This window comes from Lathyrus oleraceus, chromosome 5 (genome assembly GCF_024323335.1).
Source record: "Lathyrus oleraceus cultivar Zhongwan6 chromosome 5, CAAS_Psat_ZW6_1.0, whole genome shotgun sequence".
Classification (NCBI taxonomy): Eukaryota; Viridiplantae; Streptophyta; class Magnoliopsida; order Fabales; family Fabaceae; genus Lathyrus; species Lathyrus oleraceus.
In genome coordinates this window covers 243,463,302-243,482,993 of record NC_066583.1, presented here as the reverse complement: position 1 = coordinate 243,482,993, position 19,692 = coordinate 243,463,302, and the positions used below count along the sequence as shown (strand labels likewise).

Here is a 19,692-nt window from a genome sequence, read left to right as displayed (position 1 = left end):
CACAATAAAATGATGAGATATATAAAATAACATTTTAAGAATAAATATTAAAATCAATTTTTCATTTGAAACTTTTATTAAAAAATTCTTTGTAAATTTTTTCAATAAAAATATGTAATATTATAAAAATCATTTAAAAAAAAACTAAAATAAGCTGACCCTTAACCTTTTTTTTGAATCAGGAGGGCGTAAACAAAAATAAAAAATCAACTACTCTAAAACAAAACGGGGGTGGAAACCCAACAATATCATTCGAAATGAGCACAATAAAATCGTCATGGCAATCTTCATACACCCTGAATCCTAATTCATGATTTGACCTCCCACTTTCTCATTCAAACCATTCTTAATCTCGTTAAACAATCCACTACCTTCATTTACTCTTGTGTACCTCTTATTAATGACATCAATAATGGTTTTATTATCTGTTTGTAACTCCACTTTCAAGTATTCTTTTCAAACACAAGTTTAAAACCCTCAAACACAACCCACGTTTCCGCATAAAAAAAAACACTACAAACTCCAATATTCTTGGAGAAACCGGATAGCGAGTTACATAAGAACCCACTTAAATAAGAACCCTTAACTTAAGATAAATTACAAATTTCCCCAAATAAACCCTCTTTCCCAAACCCACAAAAAAAAGGGTCCGAACCGGGTCGCGAAAAAAACCAACGGAAACGTCATATGAATTATGAAAACGGGCAGCACCGACCGCCATAACGGAACCACGATCTCTGACAATTCTCACTCTTCGTCAGATCTCGCTCGTTCTCTGATAGCCTAATTTTCCGAAGAAGAACGAGCACAACTGTTTATCCAAACTCCGATTCCAAAACCCTAGAATCCAACGTTCCCGTCCGATATCAGGTTCCAATCACCGGATACAGTTTCTTGCATTTTCCGAGCGTCCTCTTCAGCTGTCACAGTAAACGCGGTACTTCGTTCCTCATCCTGATCGATCTGTTTCCACATTTGGCTTCGATTTCGCAGTGTGATCGGTTGCGAGGTTTTAGTTGACTTTCATGCTGTTTGAAGAAATTCGCGAGTTAGTTGTTTGAGAAGTGAGAAATGCAGCGTGCTCCAGTTACTGTTGAGGAACAGTTGTTGCAAAAAGCGATTAACGAAGAGTGTCCATGGGAGAATCTACCGAAGCGGATTCAAGCTACTCTTTCTACCAAAGACGAATGGCACCGAAGGTTAGCGTCGCTTCCAATTCTTTTAAGCAAATTATTGTTAATGATTGAGTTTTAGTAAGTAGTAGTTATCCAAATTAAGTTGAAGATGTTTGAGGAGTGAACACTATTTGTTCCAATGAGTTGTAGTGGAAAATGAAGAATGATACTGGTTTGAGTTTAGAGCTTCCGTAGCTATTGAGATAGCATTTCTATGTTGTTCAAATAGACCGGAGAGGTTTTTGTAGTGACTTGTGTATTTTTTGTAGTAATTTGTTGTTGCTGTCGTCTTGTCTTATATTACATAAACTGTACTTGTGTATACTGTTATTTTCTGTAAGATGTTTAAATACATTGTTCAAAAGTGCAACTCATTGTTACTGGGCTCTTTTCATCGTTTATGTGCACAGTTGTTAGGTGGTATTACTGTTACACTTGGCTTTGCATGGTATATCAATGCAACTAAAGTACTGAGCTAGCTACTAAAAAATAAGCTTTTCTTGCAGAATGACATGCAATAGAGTTAGTGTATTACGCACAACCCTTGAGGGCTACTACTATATATTTTGTTATATAATTGAGTTTTTTTTTTTAATTGAAAGAATAACACGATCGTTGATCATATAAAATTTCAATCACACTTAATTTAATTTAATTGAGAGGCTATAATGTATTCAACAAGAAAATTTAAGAAATGATAACATTTGAGAGCTAATTCTCAATTAGAAATAGTATTTTAGTTTGTATAATTTAGTATATATCTACATTGCTCTACATTCTGTTTATTTCAAGGCTATTTTGTTAATGCCTTGGAAATAAGTTTTAGACACATTCTTAATACACTTTTTCTTTTTGCTGGATATGGGAATCACATGCAGGATAATCGAATGCTGTGTAAAGAAGAGGCTTCAATGGAATAGCTGTTTTGCCCGGAAAGTTTGTAAAGAAAGTGAATATTATGAAGATATGATGCGTTACTTACGGAGGAATCTTGGTGTATGTCGCTTAGAGAGGGCTCTGTGACTCTTATTTCTGAGCATATATATCAAATACATATTCACTGATCAGAAAACTTTGATGCTAGGAAATTTTTGGGAGAAATTGAAGTTTTAATGCTTCACAACCACAGTTGGAATTAAAAATTTGTCTCTGGTTTTCTTTTGCCATAGGATTAGTTTTTATAAGTAATAAATAAACTAACCATAATATTATCTTTTTCTATAACAAAGAACTCATGCAAATTTGCTTCCTTAATGAATGACATTTGTAACTGCTAGAGGACCACCCACTGTCTGGATGCTGGGCAGTGACGTTATGATTTGATTTTTGTTGCTTGGCATAGGCATTTAATGTGCTTGTTTCTTACTTGCAGCTGTTTCCTTATCATTTGGCGGAGTATGTTTGCCGTGTAATGAGGGTGTCTCCTTTCAGATATTATTGTGATATGATTTTTGAAGTCATGAGAAACGGTAAGTTTCTTGTTGCATTTCTATGTATATTTACCATACTGGTCTGGATTTATTAAACAGGTTTCTCTAATGGTAACTTGCTTGTTGCATAGTATTTGTATGAATATTCTTTACTGTGAGTTCATCTGTAACTTAAATGGCTGTAACCAGAAGAGTTAGCTAGCCATTTACATTATTCTTGAATTGCAATTTGTTTATGTAATAAAAAATTACGGATTGAGTGTGAGACATATCTAATGTAATGCTGATTTGTGAAAACTTTCTAAAGGAAATGCCTATTGAAATTGTGGAATTTTAGATAAAAAAGGAGAGAAATTATAAGAATTTGAATGTTATTGATAATAGTTTGATACTAAACTTGATGCAAAAGACTAATGCATAGACTCGATTTTAACTAAATAAAATTAGGAAACAGATCATAACAATACTATACAACAACCAAACCTTATCCCCGTGGGTGAGGTCGGAGACACAACCAAGTCTTATCCCACTGAGTGAGGTCGGTGACATGGATCAAATTCCATACTTTTGTCCAGTTCATTAATTTCGAGATCTTTCTTAATAGTTTCTCTTAGAGTTTTTCCCGGTCTTCCTCTACCTTTATTGGTTTGACTGTCTTCCATTTGATCTACTCTCCTTACTATAGAATCCACTTGCCTTCTTCCTACATGCCCAAACTATAGCAATAAGTAATTGAAATTTAAAAACTAATCTTAAAAGATGATCTAATATACTCTAAAATAGTATAAAAGATATAATAAGATATTTTCTAATATTCTAACCATATCTATTAATGAGGTCAGCGCTTACAACAACAGTACAACAAACATTCTTTTTATCCTAGAGTAAATTGGGATTTGGGCGGGAATGTTTGTGCTACAGGTTGAATTTAATTAGTTGCTGCAGTAGTGAGTACCGCAGCAGAAAGCTAAATCACGTGTGTCGAAAGTTGGGTAAGTGATTAGATGCTTGAGAGTTAAGAATATACTACAATATCTATTGAACCTGATGTGGATCCACTTGAAATATAGAGAATGAATTCATCTCAATTGCTTGAGAGGCTAAATCCTCAGCTTTGTGTAGTTACAATTAAGATCTTCAATTTATAGGGATAAGAATAAGAGTTAATATCAGAAAGATGTAAACGTAATATGAATAAAGGAAAGTAAATCAGGACCAAATTAGCGTCCTTGAAAATTGATGGCGGATAGAGTCAAGTGAGAGTGGGTCTTGATAGAGGAGGAGACGATGAATCTATTAGAATTTAATAATATAATTGTTAAGAAATATGTAAAAAATTGGTTAAAATCGGTTGGTAGAGTGAGGATTGCTCCCACTTATAAACACATGTTCAGGCCGTATATTATCCGATGTGGGACTCTTAACACATCCCCTCACACCCAGGACTAGACAACTGGAGCGTGGAAATAAATGGTGGGTGACCCGATAACGAAAACCATAGTAGGTAGCCCACCGGATCCTAAACGAGGCTCTCATACCATGTTATATTATCCGATGTGGGACTCTTAACACATCCCCTCACACCCAGGACTAGACAACTGGAGCGTGGAAATAAATGGTGGGTGACCCGATAACGAAAACCATAGTAGGTAGCCCACCGGATCCTAAACGAGGCTCTCATACCATGTTAAGAAATGTGGTTGGGCCTAACTCAACCCTACAAAACCGGTTGGTGGAGTGAGGACTGCCCCCACTTATAAACACATGTTCAGGTCCCTAACCCACAACCCACAGGTCCCTGGATTGGAATCAGGCTCTGATACCATGTTAAGAAATGTGGTTGAACCTAACTAAACTCTACAAAACCGGTTGATAGAGTGCAGATTGCCCCCACTTATAAACTCATGTTCATGCCATATATCATCCGATGTGGGACTCTTAACAATAATGTCAGGGTATTTGTGTAAATCCAACTGTGCTAACTCAACACAGTTGAGCCTCAGCTATATAAACTGTGTCCTAACTGTTTGTATGTAACTTTCACTTTCTGTTATGAGATGAGATGAATTCGTTACAACTCTCTCTCTCTCTCTCTCTCAGTTGTGTCATAACTGTTTGTATGTAACTTTCACTTTCTGTTATGAAATGAGATGAGTTAGTTATAGCTCTCTCTCTCTCTCATTATATCTAGAGCTTAGTCTGATCCATAGTGGCTTCCGATGTAAAACTCGAACTCTGACAACACAACTAGAGTATCAACAGCGAGTGTACTGTTCAACTCAAAAAATGCATTCAAAACCTTTGCGCAACAACTAACATTGAAACTTTACGAAAACAATTTTCGTTCATGGAAGCAACAAATCGAAGGCATTATCAGAACGCACAAGCTGCATCGTCTACTGGTGAATCCAATAATTCCTCAATGCTATTTCACTGAAGTAGATCACACGAATAATGTGGAGAATCTTGCGTATGTGGAGTGGGAGCAAGATTCGTTGCTCTTCACGTGGCTTCTCACAATGCTATATGAATCGGTTTTTCCTCGGGTCGTTTGCTGTGTGCACTCACATCAGATTTGGGACGAAATTCACAAGTATGTGTTCGCACATACAAAAGTGAAATCGTGACAACTGAGATCTGAGCTAAAGTCGATTACGAAAGGTGAGAAGACGATTACGGAGTATCTCGCGCGAATTCAACGAATTGTGGATGTTCTTGAGTCAATTGATGATGCCTACTCAAAATACTCATGGGGTTTTCCACTGAAATTGAAATCTGATGTTATGCTCACTTTCACACACTTTGTCACTGCCATTGAGGTCCAATTTGCCACTAAAATCAAAACAGTTCAAACTGATGGTGGAGGTGAGTTCAAGCCTCTGAGCACTGTTTCTTACAAAAGGCATTGCTCACAGGCTGGCATGTCCTCACACATATCACCAGAAGGGTTTGTAGAAAGGAAGCATATGCATGTGGTTGAAACAGGTCTTACCTTGCTTGCACAAGGAAGTCTTCCTTTAGAATTTTATTTTGGGACCATGCCTGCCTTATTGCCACCTACTTAATCAACATAATGCTAACCCCCATACTAGACATGAAGTCTCCATACTTCATGCTCTATGGTATTGTCCCTGACTACAAGCATCTTAAGACCTTTGGTTGTGCCTATCATCCTCACCTAAGGCCTTACTCATCAAACAAGTTCAATTTTCATTCTCAGGAATGCATCATCCTAGGCTATTCCTCAAGTCACAAAGGATTTAAATGCCTTGATCCTAGTGGAAGAATTTACATCTCCAAAGATGTTGTGTTCAATGAAATCAAATTCCCTTATCCTATGCTTAACTCTCAACCTTCTATCCTATCCAAACATCTTTTTTTAACCCTTTCTGCATCCTTTCCCATCTTACCTACTCTATCACTACCCACTTCCAATACATCACCTAGCAATGACCTAAATTCCACCTCCCATAGTGCTAACTCTAACCATTTTTCAAGCAACACCTCTGGCTCTCCCATTCAGGCCCTAAATGACTCACATACTGTGCCAGTTTCTCACTCAATCTCTCCTTCAAACACCATCTCACAATCCCCTTCAGGTTCTCTTCCTAACATTCCCAACTCAACTCTTCATGTATCCTCTAATTCTAATGACACCTCTAATGACAGTTCACCGTTTTCTTCCTCTGCTTCTAGCTCCAGCAGCCATCCTCCTCAGAATCTACCCCCATTAAATCCTCAAAACACCCATGTCATGACCACTAGAAGGAAGAATGACATAGTCAAACCTAGGCTACATCCTACTCTACTTGTTTCTGAACTTGAGCCCTCTTCACACAAGCTGGCTTTACAGGAGCCTAAGTGGGTGGCTGCCATGAATGGTGGGTGGCCCGATAACGGAAACCATAGTAGGTGGCCCACCACATCTTAAACAAAGCTTTGATACCATGTTAAGAAATGTGATTGGGTCTAACTCAACCCTACAAAATCGGTTAGTAGAGTGAGGACTGCCCCCACTTATAAACACATGTTCAGGCCATATTGTTCGTTGTGGGACTCTTATCAGCCTTCTTCAAGAAGAAGTCTACATGAAGCAACCTCCTGATTTTGAGAGCAGCAACTCACCTCACCTTGTTTGCAAGCTCAACAAGGCTATTTATGGGCTCAAACAGGCACCTAGGGCCTGGTTTGAAAGGTTAAATCTAGCTCTCAGGAACTTTGGATTTACCTCAAGCCGGTGTGATCCTTCTTTGTTCACTTTGGTCACTTCCACATACACTATCATTATGTTAGTATATGTTGATGACATCATTGTCATTGACAACTCTCCCTCTCATATTAAGGAACTGATCACAAAATTGAACTCTCAATTTACTCTCAAACAGCTGGGTGAACTTGAGTATGTCTTGGACATAAAGGTGTCTCATCAAAAGGATGGATCTTTATTCTTGTCCAAAACCAAATGCCTCAAAGATCTTCTAGCCAAAGCCAAGCTCAATGATGCAAAATGAGTTCCTACACCTATGATCTCAAGTCTCAAACTCACCAAACATGGCACTGATGTGCTTCAGGATGCTACATACTACTGGTCCATAGTTGGTGCAATGCAGTATGCAACCATAACCAGACATGAGATCAGCTATGCTGTCAATAAAGCTTGCCAGTTCCTATCTAACCCTTTGGACAGTCATTGGGTAGCAGTAAAGAGAATCCTGAGATATCTCAAAGGGACTCTCTATCATGGGCTTCATTTGTAAGGTGCTAACACTTAAGTTCCCCTATCTTCTTTGATGCAGATTGGGGGCTAACCCAGATGACAGAAAGTCCACCTCTGGTTCCTGCATATTTTTGGGTCCTAACCCTGTTTCTTGGTGGTCAAGGAAACAAATTTTGGTGGTTAGGTCTAGTACAGAGGCTGAGTACAAAAGCCTAGCCAACTCAGCCTCATAAGTGTTATGGATTCAGTCTCTTTTGAGTGAGCTAAGTATGCCTTTTACCACCCCTGTTCTGCTCTGTGATAATCTTAGCACAGTGGCCTTGTCCCACAACCCCATTCTTCATGCCAAAACCAAGCATATGGAACTAGATATCTTCTTCCTCGGGGAGAAAGTGTTGAGCAAGAGTCTTATGATAAAGCACATCCCAGCTTTTGATTAATATGCAGATCTCTTCATCAAACCTCTCACTCCTCTCAAGTTTTTGCAACTCAGAGACAAACTCACAGTGGTAGACAAGTCCTCTCTTCAGAGGTGACTTTGGGCTTGAGGGGAAGATATTGGAGTATAATAGTATAATGTGAGGGTATTTGTGTAAATCCAACTGTGCTAACTCAGCACAGTTGTCTCAGCTATATAAGCTGTGCCCTGACTGTTTGTATGTAACTTTCACTTTCTGTTATGAAATGAGATGAGTTGTTGGGGGCAATGGTGACCTGAAATGTTGGGGGAGACACACCCTCAAGTGTTGGTAAGCTAACAAAAATGCTATGATTGGTACCTCCTTACTGGTTAATCTAGACATGCCGTTGCTGATGGAAGTGGCATGAGCTGTGAGGTGTAACACACATTGACAAGAGAGATGACAGGAGGGATAGGTGTGGTGGAGATAGGGAGAAGGTGCGAGATGGAGAATGTGACCAGATGGATGATGACTAGAAGGAACGGAATAATCCTGGAAACAATGTTACTCCATACTTCAGAGTCAAGTGCAGTTGGGTTCTTGAGGATGGTACCCCTTGAAACTATAAGTTTTTTAGATGGAGAAGGGCGGAATTAAGACATGGACTGAATGATTTGAAATTGATATTGATTTGATGTTGTTAGAAGCATTTTTATAAAATATGAATAAGGTACTGATCCTTATTTATACTAATATTAGGACGCCTAATTAAATTAAAAAAACAATGAAATATTGAAATATAATAAAATGTGGAAACCAATCGTATGAGATCATCTAAGATGCTCATAATTCTTAAATATTATGATGCAGTAATACTACTACCTGTGACCCTACATGTAACACTCATTTGATAAATTAATACAAATTAAGAATTATGGTTAATTTGGGCTGTAACCTTAAATTTGTCAACAATTTGTATTATGTTTCGATATTTACGTTATGGTTATTGGTGGGGGTGACTTATCAGGTCCTTTCGGCCCACCGTTCCATCAACCTGCTATAGACGGGTCAGGTTGACTTAGCAAGGTGGGTGGAAAATCCCACTTCGCCACATGTTGGCAGATTAACCCGTGAATAAAAAAAATACAATAAAAACATCTGGAAGGCATTGGGTTTTAGTATGGCTGACCTGCAAAGAATAGTCTAAAAATTAGGTAAAATATAAAAAATGCATATAATTAATAGATTAGTAAAAAAGAACCCCTTGAGCTATTCGCTCTGCCCCCTTTTTCAATGGGTTATGTGGTGGGTCAAACGGGTTGACAATCCCAACCTGCTCTACCAATAAACGGGTTAAACAGATAAATTCAATGGTCCAACTCATTTTGCAACTACTCATTGTCTCACTCTCCATGTAATTAATTATCCACATAATTAATTTGTATTGAGATTTGTCATTCCACCTCTTTCGCAATTCTCACGCGAGATGATGAAGTAATTAAGCGTATTTTGGTAAAATAAAACTACTTCGAAAGAGAGTTTGGAGAAGGTTATTAAAGGGACCCATAAATTTTACAAAATAGAAGGGCCTTATATATAGGGACGATAGTGGTATTTGGCATTATGTTTTTACATATTTCAACAGCTTATGCCATTGAGTCTGATGCTAGTTTACACATAATGGAGGTGTAGATGATGATTATTTTATTTGAATTTATTTAACTATTGATTGTTGTATTTATATCACCACAATATCTTAGTCTATTGGAATTTATAATTATTAAGGAACTTGATCTTTTACTTGTACTGGCTTCCTTGTGTAATAAATGACACTTCCTGCATGTTTTTATAATTTGCAGAGCAACCTTATGACAGCATCCCAAATTTTAGTGCAGCAGATGCTTTAAGACTTGCAGGAATTGGGAGAAATGAATTTATTGATATAATGAACAAGTGCAGATCTAAGGTACTGGTTAAATTGACTGTATGGCTTACCTAAAATATTTTTGGCTTGAATTTCCTATATAATTAATTATAAGATAATTTGCATGTCTTTGTTTCATTCCTTGTTGAAATCATAGTACCAATAATACCTTCTAAGGTTTATTTTTTCTTGGCAGCAAGAATTTGGTTCTAGATATATTAAACCAAATTCGTTTATCGACCATCTAATTAATTTGACACTTCTGAAATTGGCTTTGTTATGATCTACAAAAGCTGTCATTAAGGTTTGTAGGCTAAGCAACATATATTTTTGAAATCAAATTTCGAAGACATTACTTAGGAAGGTTCATTTGTATGTAATTTTTCATCGGTATTTGATGTGGAATAGGAAATCTGGATGATTAGGGAAGTAATAAAGGGAAAAGCTGAACCTTTTAAAGAGAAGATATTTTGTAGAGAAGAGAGAAAGTTTTGAAGGAGAAAGATTGGTTCCCTTGTTACTACCATCACATGTCTTTGACCAGGCTTTCATTCCTGACAAATTTGAATTTGATTTCGTTGACTTGACCTGAATTAGTCATGTCTGAAACTGGATAATGATTTCTTGAACATCAGTGAATATCTTTAGCTTCATAAAGTTATATTCTTATTGCATATAGAATTCTTCTTCCTTAAGATTTAGTTTAGATGTAATGCCTAGGATATGTTTGTATTTGTCCATGTATATAATGTAAATCTGCTGAGTGACTCGCAAGCAATTAAAGCACAGGTAGTTTTTATGTCATTTTAAATTGATTTCATGTCTTTTTTCTCTGACCTTTCATGTCCTATTTTTGAATATTCAGAAAATCATGTGGAAACTGAACAAATCAATTGCAAAAGAACTCTTGCCTACACAACCTGTAGATTTTCCTATTGAATCTTGGTGGGGAGTTTGTCTGGTGAACTTTACTTTGGAAGAATTTAAGGTGAGGCCTGAATCACCCTTACTAAATGGAGGCGGGTTCACTTACAATAATGTTGTTCACTGTGTTAATGTCAATGCGAAGTAATTTATGGTATTCCCTTGGCGAATTATTTTTGTTTAATCTTTTTTGCCTTGTCCTTTTCTTTTATAGAAACTCTCTGAAGAGGAAGTTGCCACTATAGACAAAATATGTAAGGAGGAAGCAAATTTGTATATCCTGTTTGATCCTGAAGTTATAAAGGGTCTCTATAGACGTGGATTGATCTATTTTGATGTTCCAGTGTATCCCGAGGATCGGTTCAAAGGTGTGTTTTCTGTTAATGTTTAATTCTGTATTTTGACTTTCTAGGAAGCCATTAAGTTGTCCCTAATGCATTATAATCTGAAGGCATGCCTTGGGGGAAATATATTACAGCAAATCAGAGGTGTTGATCAATTCATTTTTTTTTGTTTAAACTTTTGAGGTGCCTGTACTTTTACCGCCAACTGACCATACTGGTTCCCCTAAAATTAAAACTAAACTGTTTTGTTTATGGTTTCACAACTGAACTAAACCAAACATTATCGGGTGTTGGTTTTTAGTTGATTAGTTTCAATACAGTTAATTTGTTCAGATTTCATATGATAAAGGTACAATTGATGAGTACTTAGAATCATGTGGGAAATGATAAACTAGGAACAGTCAACAGAAAGTAAAATAGGTGATTCACCACTCCTTAGTCGATATAATAGAAGGGTGCTGTATGTTTCATGATTTTTGGTATTTCTTTCCAACGATATTATATGTTCAACATTTTAATTAAATCTGTATGTTTAAATGATTGAAGTGATTTTTTTTATATTTATTGTGTTTCAGTTTCAAGGCTTGAAGGTTTTGTATCCAACAGGGAGCAGTCTTATGAAGATCCTATTGAAGAGTAGTGCATTTTGCTCAGCTTATTTTCATACATTTATTCCAAATATTGTTGCTAAAAAGTTTCTGGAAGTAACATGGTTTCTTTTTCTTCCAGGTTATTGTATGCAGTTTTTGTTGTTTCAAATGAAAATGCATCTGTTGCGGAGTTGGCAACAACCCTACAGGCTGACCTGTCACAACTGCAGGCTGCTGCATCATTTGTATGTCGATTGGGATGGGCAACAAAAGTCATTGATCCATCCTCTATTCTTCAAGATGCAAGTATACCTGGGTCTCCAAGAAGTGCAGTTAGTGATGAAGATGTTTCTCTTGCTAGTCATGGTTTTGACAATATCCATATTGATAATGATATTCAAGGGGATGCTTCGGGTTCAAGCAACCATGGTCCTCGTTCGGCCTATATGCGTGTTGCCTTCATAGTTGATGCCAATATAACATCCTATCTTATGATGGGTTCTGTTTCACCAGGTTTATACTTTACTCTACATGATCCCACTTCTTGTCTCTTAAATCCATTTGCTAAAGTATCATTGTTGAAAAGTCTGTTATGCTGACATAAAAGGTCATATGAAACCATCACTAAGTTTTTTTTGGATCTTTCTATTGATTGTTTGGATGAACGAGCTGTATTTTATAATTATCTTTGATGTATATGCTTGTAATTACAAATCAGCATCTATAGGTAATCTTGGCATTCTTATTTTATAACGCCTTTTTAATCTGTTGCAACTCCTTTTGAATTCCATCTCTACCTATATTTTTCAGACCGTTACCATTAGCATTCTTCAGGTGATTTTTGATTTTTTTTCTACATTCTCCTCTCCTCTTGCTTAGTCTTGAAATTTTTCGATGCAATTGTTCAGTAATGAATGTTCTTTAAGCTTCCAACATTTCTTAGCTAAATTACAATGCCTAATTTTTTGATGCAATTGTTCAGCAATGAATGTGTTGGTTTATTACAATACCTAATCTGACAATGATGCGGTGAGTTCTTTTTTTGAAATTCTAGAATTATTTAGAAGAGATAGTAAATAAGCCGGATGAGCCTTGATATTACAGTCTGGCAGCATCTGAAATAGTTTTATTACAGTATTGAGACAGCTTGACAAAATCTTTAAGATTTTGCTCGGGTTTGCCTTTTGATTTTTTGTTTGAAAATAAAATGTAGCAGATATAAGAGGGAGTGTGCAACTTAATGGGGACCTCCAAACCCGAGGCTTGGGAGATCAAAGGACATTATATGAGAAAATATACAAAAAATATAACAAAGTTGCTCAATCGCTAATACATGTCCAAATGGAGACTCGGTTGAAGCAATCATCAGCTGAATACGCATTGTTGAAATAATCATCAGCTGAATACACATTGTTGAAATAATCATCAGCTGATTTGAAATAATCATCAGCTTAATTGCGGTCCGTCCCTAGTCACCTTAATTGCGGTGCGTCCCTAGTCGTCTTAATTGCGGCACTTTGGCCTGCCTCATTGCAGCTCCTAAGACTTTCATTGTGTTAGTTTTGAAGGGGTGAATTTAGTCAGAGATATAGTCTGTGTTGTGTTTATAAGTGAGGACAATCCTTACCTTACAAGTCGGTTTTGTAGGGATGAGTTAGGCTCAACCCAAATTCTGAGATGGTATCAGAGCCTATCCTAGATCTATTGTTGGGCTTCCCACATCGTCCACGCTTTGGGTTCATTGAGGCCCAAGCGTGAGGGTGGGTGTTGGCCTTTCCACCTTAATTGCGGTCCTCCCCTAGTCGCCTAAATTGCGGCAATTTGACTTGCCTCATTGCAGCCCCTAACATCTTTATTGTGTTAGCTTTGAAGGGGTGGATTTAGTCTCACATTGCTTAGAGATATGACCTGTGTTGTGTTTATAAGTGAGACAATCCTCTCCTTACAAGCCGGTTTTGTAGGGATGAGTTAGACCCAACCCAAATTCTGAGACCTTGGAATAGTCATCAGCTGAATACACCTTGGAATAGTCATCAGCTGAACACCAGAATAGCTATAAAACTCTATCTCAAGTTGAGAGCAAAGAGAGACACTCCTAAATTTTAATCCAAAAAATGTACCAAATGATTGTGTGAAACGCCCATGGCAACAAGGTTCTTACCTCCTTTTTGCCAAAGCTTTGAAACCTGAGCATTCATGTTTGAGACTATGCACAAGGTCCAAATTCTAAGATCAATCAATAAATATTGAGTCCAATCATGAATTTTAAGTTTATGGGATTAGAACTTTTTTTTTTTATCAATTAATAAATCCGTGTGTTTTAGTTCTATGCCAAAGCAGTATAGTTGTTCTTTTTGTCTATTCATTTATGTGTTAGCTTGCTTATATCATTGATTTGTTTGATTCTATTTGTCTATAGTCTGAACTAAACCATTCTTCTGGCTGAACTTTGTCAGGTCTGAAATCTCATGCTGTTACGCTCTATGAAGCGGGTAAATTAGGTCATGCCAGCATTTCTGATCTTTGCAAGGATCTTAGCACTCTGGAAGGTGCAAAATTTGAGGGAGAACTGCAGGAATTTGCCAATCACGCATTCAGCCTGCGTTGTGTATTAGAGTGTCTACAATCAGGCGGAGTTGCTTCTGATGTGAAAGTCGAGGAAGGACATGATAAGATGAATATGGCTACTCCAAGCAATGGTGAACCAAGCTCTCTTACAGCTGAAATATCTTTGTCTGAAAAACTAAGAGACTCTGGGGTTACAGAAGCTGAAATAAATAATGATGATTTATTGAGTTTAGATTTGGAGAAGTCTGCCGAGGCTTCTGTTTCCTATGATGTCGTTCCTAGTGATGGAACCAGTTCTATTGCATTGGATGGCAATGACATACTGGATTCCAGTAACGATGAAAATCTCCAAAACAACGAGAAACTAATGGTTGAAGGGTCATATGTTGGAACAGACATGCTAAAGAGGAAAAAAAAATATCGTGTAGATATTCTCCGCTGTGAAAGCTTGGCTTCTCTTTCACCAGCAACCCTTGATCGTTTGTTTCTTCGTGACTATGATATAGTTGTGTCCATATTGCCTCTTCCTCATTCATCAGTTCTTCCTGGACCTGGAGGTCCTGTTCATTTTGGTCCTCCCTCGTATTCTTCTATGAGTCCTTGGATGAAATTGGTATTATATTCAACTGTACAAAGTGGGCCTCTGTCAGTTGTTCTGATGAAAGGACAGTGTCTGCGCTTCCTTCCTGCTCCATTGGCTGGCTGTGAGAAAGCTCTCATATGGTCTTGGGATGGTTCCACGGTAGGAGGGTTAGGAGGGAAGCTTGAAGGAAATTTAGTGAAGGGAAGTATACTTTTGCATTGTTTAAATTCACTTCTTAAGCATTCGGCTGTGCTGGTGCTGCCTCTCAGTAAGTTTGATCTTGATAAATCTGGAAAATTGGTTACTATGGATATCCCTTTGCCCTTAAAGAACGCCGATGGCTCAATTGCTCCTGTTGAAAAAGAGTTAGGAATATCCGAAGAGGAAAGTTCAAAGCTGAAGTCTCTATTGAGCGATTTGGCAGACACGATGGAACTGTGGACAGTTGGATACATCCGCTTACTTAGATTATTTAATGATAGAGAGCCTGAGCAGTTTTCACCTGAAGAAAAGTATGATTGGGTTCCGTTGAGTGTTGAGTTTGGGATGCCATTATTTAGCCCAACGATGTGTAATGATATATGTAGAAGGGTGGTGTCATCTGAATTGCTTCAATCTGGATCATTTGGTGAGCACCATCATGCAGTGCAAAGCTTAAGGAGAAAATTACATGACATTTCTTCAGAGTACCAAGCAACAGGGCCTGCTGCTAAGGTACTTTACCAGAAGGAACAATTTAAGGAATCCTCACGACAGCTTATGAACTATGCTAGTGGAAGATGGAATCCACTTGTGGACCCTTCGTCTCCCATTTCAGGGGCTTCAAGTGAGCATCAAAGGTTAAAACTTGCAAATCGACAACGATGCAGATCTGAAGTTTTAAGCTTTGATGGCAGTATTCTTAGGTTTGTATACTTCCAAACCCTCAATTCTTGAAGATTGCTGAATTTTCTTATCAGATAAATAAGTGAATTCCTTTAGCATGTCTCACAAACATGAAATAGGGTTTTCATCATAAATAATTGCCCATCTTCTTTTATAATCTAATCTAGTGATGATTTTCTTATACATTCTAAATTTATAGAAGTATATAATTTGCGATTGCACGGTGCTTTAATGAAGATAATGTTTGAATATCTTATGTGTTTATATTTATGGTAGTGCTCATTTCCTATTCACTTGATGTTAGGATCCTAACTTTGAGCTAAAAAAAAGACTAGAATAATGGTGTAAAACAGACTCAAGTGAATAAAGATAAAGATTTCAAATAGATGAAGTATTTCTGTACTGAGATTGAAATAAAAGATGCAAAAGGTTTATGATGAAGATAGCCTTGCACACAAGGCTTCCCCAAAGGATTTTCATCATAAGTGAATTCCTTTAGCATGTCTCACAAACATGAAATAGGGTTTTCATCATAAATAACTGCCCATCCTAACTTTGAGCAAAAAAAAAAAAGACTAGAATAATGGTGTAAAACGGACTCAAGTGAATAAAGATAAAGATTTCAAATAGATGAAGTATTTCTTATTTCTGTACTGAGATTGAAATAAAAGATACAAAAGGTTTATGATGAAGAAGATAGCCTTGCATACAAGGCTTCCCCAAATGAGCTCTCTTCTTTCGCTAGATAATCCTGAATGGTTGCCAAAAGGTTAGCGGCTTAGTGATGAAATCTGTCCGTACCAGTGGTCACCAATTGAAAGCAAATTGGAGTGATCCCTCATGGTTCATATTCAAACCTCCAAAGCTGGTTTTTCCTAGGTTTGTAAGAGCACTACCATCAATATTAAGAACCGTAGTCTTAGTGTCTCCATGTTACCGGGAGATCTCCTGAGAAGGTCAAGGGACATGAGTTGAAGTCATAACATCAAAGGCATTATAATGGATACCGATCCATTGTAATGAATCACAGCCTAAACATAGTGTAGTCATCTAATTTTTGTCAAACTTTGTATATCAACCCTAAGCTACTTTCTTTTCTCACTGATTTATGATTGAAAATCTAGAATCATTATGGGGTTTATATATGATGCATCAGCTTATATTTTTGCTAGGTCATTTGTTTTTGCTAAAAAATGTCATTTGTGTTTTACGATTAGAAAAATTGGTTTTCCAATTCAGGATTCGAAACTGGATTTGATAACTATGTGGATCCACTATCCAACTGCGTGGGATACATTTCTGGTGTTTAATGTTCCTGTGAGACTGATTCCTCTGCCACCAGTATTTATAACTGTTTTATTATGCGATCTCCGATTGGCATCCTTATTTTTAATTGGAGGTGGTTGTAGTGATCAAAAGTTATATTGACAATATTTTTTTATACAACCTCAACATTATAATAAAAACCTAGTATTGATCCTTTCCATCCATCCTTATGGTTTCGAACTATTCCAATTCTCAGCAACCATGTACTTTGGTGCATGCAGATCTTATGCCTTAGCTCCTGTTTACGAAGCTGCCACAAGGCCCATTGAAGAAGGCACTCAAGCCAACACGATAAAAGCTGAAGCAGATGATAATGATAGCAAAGAAGTAATTCTTCCTGGAGTAAATCTTCTTTTTGATGGTTCTGAGTTGCACCCGTTTGACATAGCTGCCTGCCTCCAGGCACGTCAACCTATTTCCTTAATAGCAGAAGCAGCAGCTGCCTCGGCATCTTTAGCAATCAAATAGTTCTGCAGTTGCTATAGACTACAGCATTGTGATATCTATACATGCATGGCAATGGTAGGGATTGCTAGGGCTAGTTTGTTTTCATCTTCAAGCTTGTTGGTCAAGCTTGGCCCACAAAGTTGGGCTCAGATTGAAGGTTAGTTTCATTTTTTGCTTGCATATATTTTACATGTTATCTCATCATTTTAATGATTGTAAAATGCATTCAATGTTTAACCTTCCAAGTATGTCACAGATTTATCACTGTTGTCCTTGAGGCTTATTGGCCCTGGTTTTCTATTTGAATCAGGGGTGAATGAGTTGATGCCCCTATGGATATATGCCAAACCAGCTGCCTGAAATATTTTTCTTTTATCTACTTTGTTCCGAAGTTTTTATCCATTCTTGTGCAATCTCCTGGTATAAAATACAGTACAATCTTGTTTATAAATTAGGTTTAATTTGTTTTGGATTTCACTTGACCAGGAGATTCAAAACAGTTAATTGTGAACTTGTGAAAAAGTGGAAATATGTAATCTTCGTTCAACAATTCTTGAATAGTATGATTGGTGAGGCTTGAGATATCTTTTAGATCACGTGTCATCGTCAGAAGCTTTTACTTGACAGTTGAAATCAACTTCTCCTATCACAAAGAACTCTCAATCATCCCAAAATTCGTTTGACTTATGGAGAATTTATGGAGTTGTTATCTTCAAAGTTGTTTCATCAGAGATAAGTCCACAAGAGGATCCTCTGGATGCACCATCAATGTTGTATTTAATTCAATATTTTGGAGGATCAATCTAGTTAACCTGAGTGAATTTGAGAGCAGTTGGAGCATGATAACTAGCACTAAAAAATTGATAGTTTTAAATTTTTGAATACAATAATACACACTCCCTCCCTCCTATATTATAAACATTACCTTTTTAGATTTATTTGATCTGTCATTCATACAAATTTGAAGATTAGAAAATCTTTTGCTTGATTTGATCCAACATAATAGTTAGATCACTTTGAGCATTGTCAAATCACATTCTGTTCTTAAAAAACCAAATAAAATAATGTTTGGAATCGTTGGCAAATATTAAATCTTTAAGTTGCGAGTGCCAATTTCCATTCATTATGGTAAGAAGATTATATATCAAAATGAGGTCCAAGGGTCTCTCAAAAATAGCTCAGAATCAATTCTAAATGTGTAAAGCAAAAGAGCATTAAAAAAAGATGATGAGTGAGGCCATAGTAAAACTCCTCTTTATGAGATTTTCATCCGTTGGAAAGACATTGTATAAATTTTTTCCAAATTATCAAAGTTTTGACATAAGCATTTTTGAAAGAGAGTTCACTAGAGGTAGAGTGATTTCTAACTAGTTCTTTAATATAGTGAGAGGAATAACACATTCCTTGATTTTATTGATCTTTAGAGATTAATCCTGAAAAGAGGAGGAACCCTTGTGAATGAAATTAAAAACTTTGGCAGACAAGCTAGCTCACACATAAAACCTCTTGTTTAACACCTCTAAAACAACAGAAGAATTCCACAAATGTACCGTTAATGATGAGAGAGAGCTTATACATTATAGAATTTAATTTAAGTTTTTTTGCTGTTGTCACCATAAAATTCAATAGACAAATTTTCAATTTTGTCAACAAGATTGATATAGTTCTTTGAATAAAAATAAAAGAGGGTTGATAATCTATTTGGAATGAGCACTCTAGGAATTTATCTTGAAGCGGGTCACACACAGAAGGCAAAAGGGTCTGGTTTCTCTCCCCCGTGAAGTTTTCACTGGAGCATGTCCAGTTTCAATATCAGTCATTCAGTTTTTAATTTCATAATTTAATTAATACATTGCAAAAAAAAGTGGAGGGTTTAGATTTCACCAAGGCAAACACCTCTCAAGGAGAGCAAGCGTTGCTCTATTAAGCCAACGTTATTAGGTTACAAGACCCAAAGACTCCAATCTCAAGGCAAGAATTCTCTAGCCCTCACTTGTATTAAGACATCCCCAAAACTTGCATATCAAGATACTTTTTCTTATACAACTGAACTCAGATTAACTTATAATTCCCGTCATTTTAATACCCTCCCTCGGGTTATAAACATTACTACAAATTTAATAAAAATTATGAGAATGTGGTTTTAATTTCTTAAATACACCTTTTTTTAATATTTGAATTTTCTCTTTCTTATTTTAATAGCTAATATCCTCCGATTAGATTTTACCGGTAATCCTTATTCTAACAAACTTTCTGATTGATATAAGAATGATGTAGTTTGTTTTTTTTATTATAAAAATTATATCGTTATCTCAATTTCTTTGTTTTATCTTGAACAAAAGACTAAAAATATATGAATAATTTGACTTATTAAGTTG

The 19,692-nt window shown here is 36.6% G+C and overlaps 1 protein-coding gene across 4 annotated transcripts; it reads left to right on the top strand.

The window, feature by feature from the left end:
* The first annotated feature begins 523 nt into the window (after positions 1–523).
* On the top strand, positions 524–18,252 carry LOC127083459 (uncharacterized). 4 transcript variants are annotated; one of them, XR_007788414.1, is made up of 11 exons: positions 524–1,199; positions 2,054–2,171; positions 2,548–2,644; positions 9,583–9,689; positions 10,513–10,635; positions 10,786–10,939; positions 11,491–11,551; positions 11,645–12,018; positions 13,962–15,561; positions 17,089–17,471; positions 17,801–18,252. XR_007788414.1 is itself a non-coding variant. In XM_051023777.1 (10 exons), the coding sequence occupies exons 1-10, from the start codon at positions 1,072–1,074 to the stop codon at positions 17,333–17,335; spliced, it is 3,009 nt and encodes a 1,002-aa protein (XP_050879734.1). In that variant the 5' UTR covers positions 524–1,071; the 3' UTR covers positions 17,336–17,716. The 4 variants fall into 4 exon arrangements, 1 of the variants encoding a protein (XP_050879734.1); XR_007788413.1 differs by having other exon boundaries at positions 17,625–18,252; XR_007788415.1 differs by having other exon boundaries at positions 17,571–18,252.
* Positions 18,253–19,692: the final 1,440 nt, after the last annotated feature.

What these genes read in the sequence shown, in the direction of transcription:
- LOC127083459 (XM_051023777.1), top strand. Translation starts at nt 1,072, where the DNA reads ATGCAGCGTGCTCCAGTTACTGTTGAGGAACAGTTGTTGCAAAAAGCG. An exon ending in TTACTTTGGAAGAATTTAAG is followed by an intron (nt 10,636 to 10,785) that starts GTGAGGCCTGAA and finishes TTTCTTTTATAG; the next exon opens with AAACTCTCTGAAGAGGAAGT. An exon ending in GATGGGTTCTGTTTCACCAG is followed by an intron (nt 12,019 to 13,961) that starts GTTTATACTTTA and finishes GAACTTTGTCAG; the next exon opens with GTCTGAAATCTCATGCTGTT.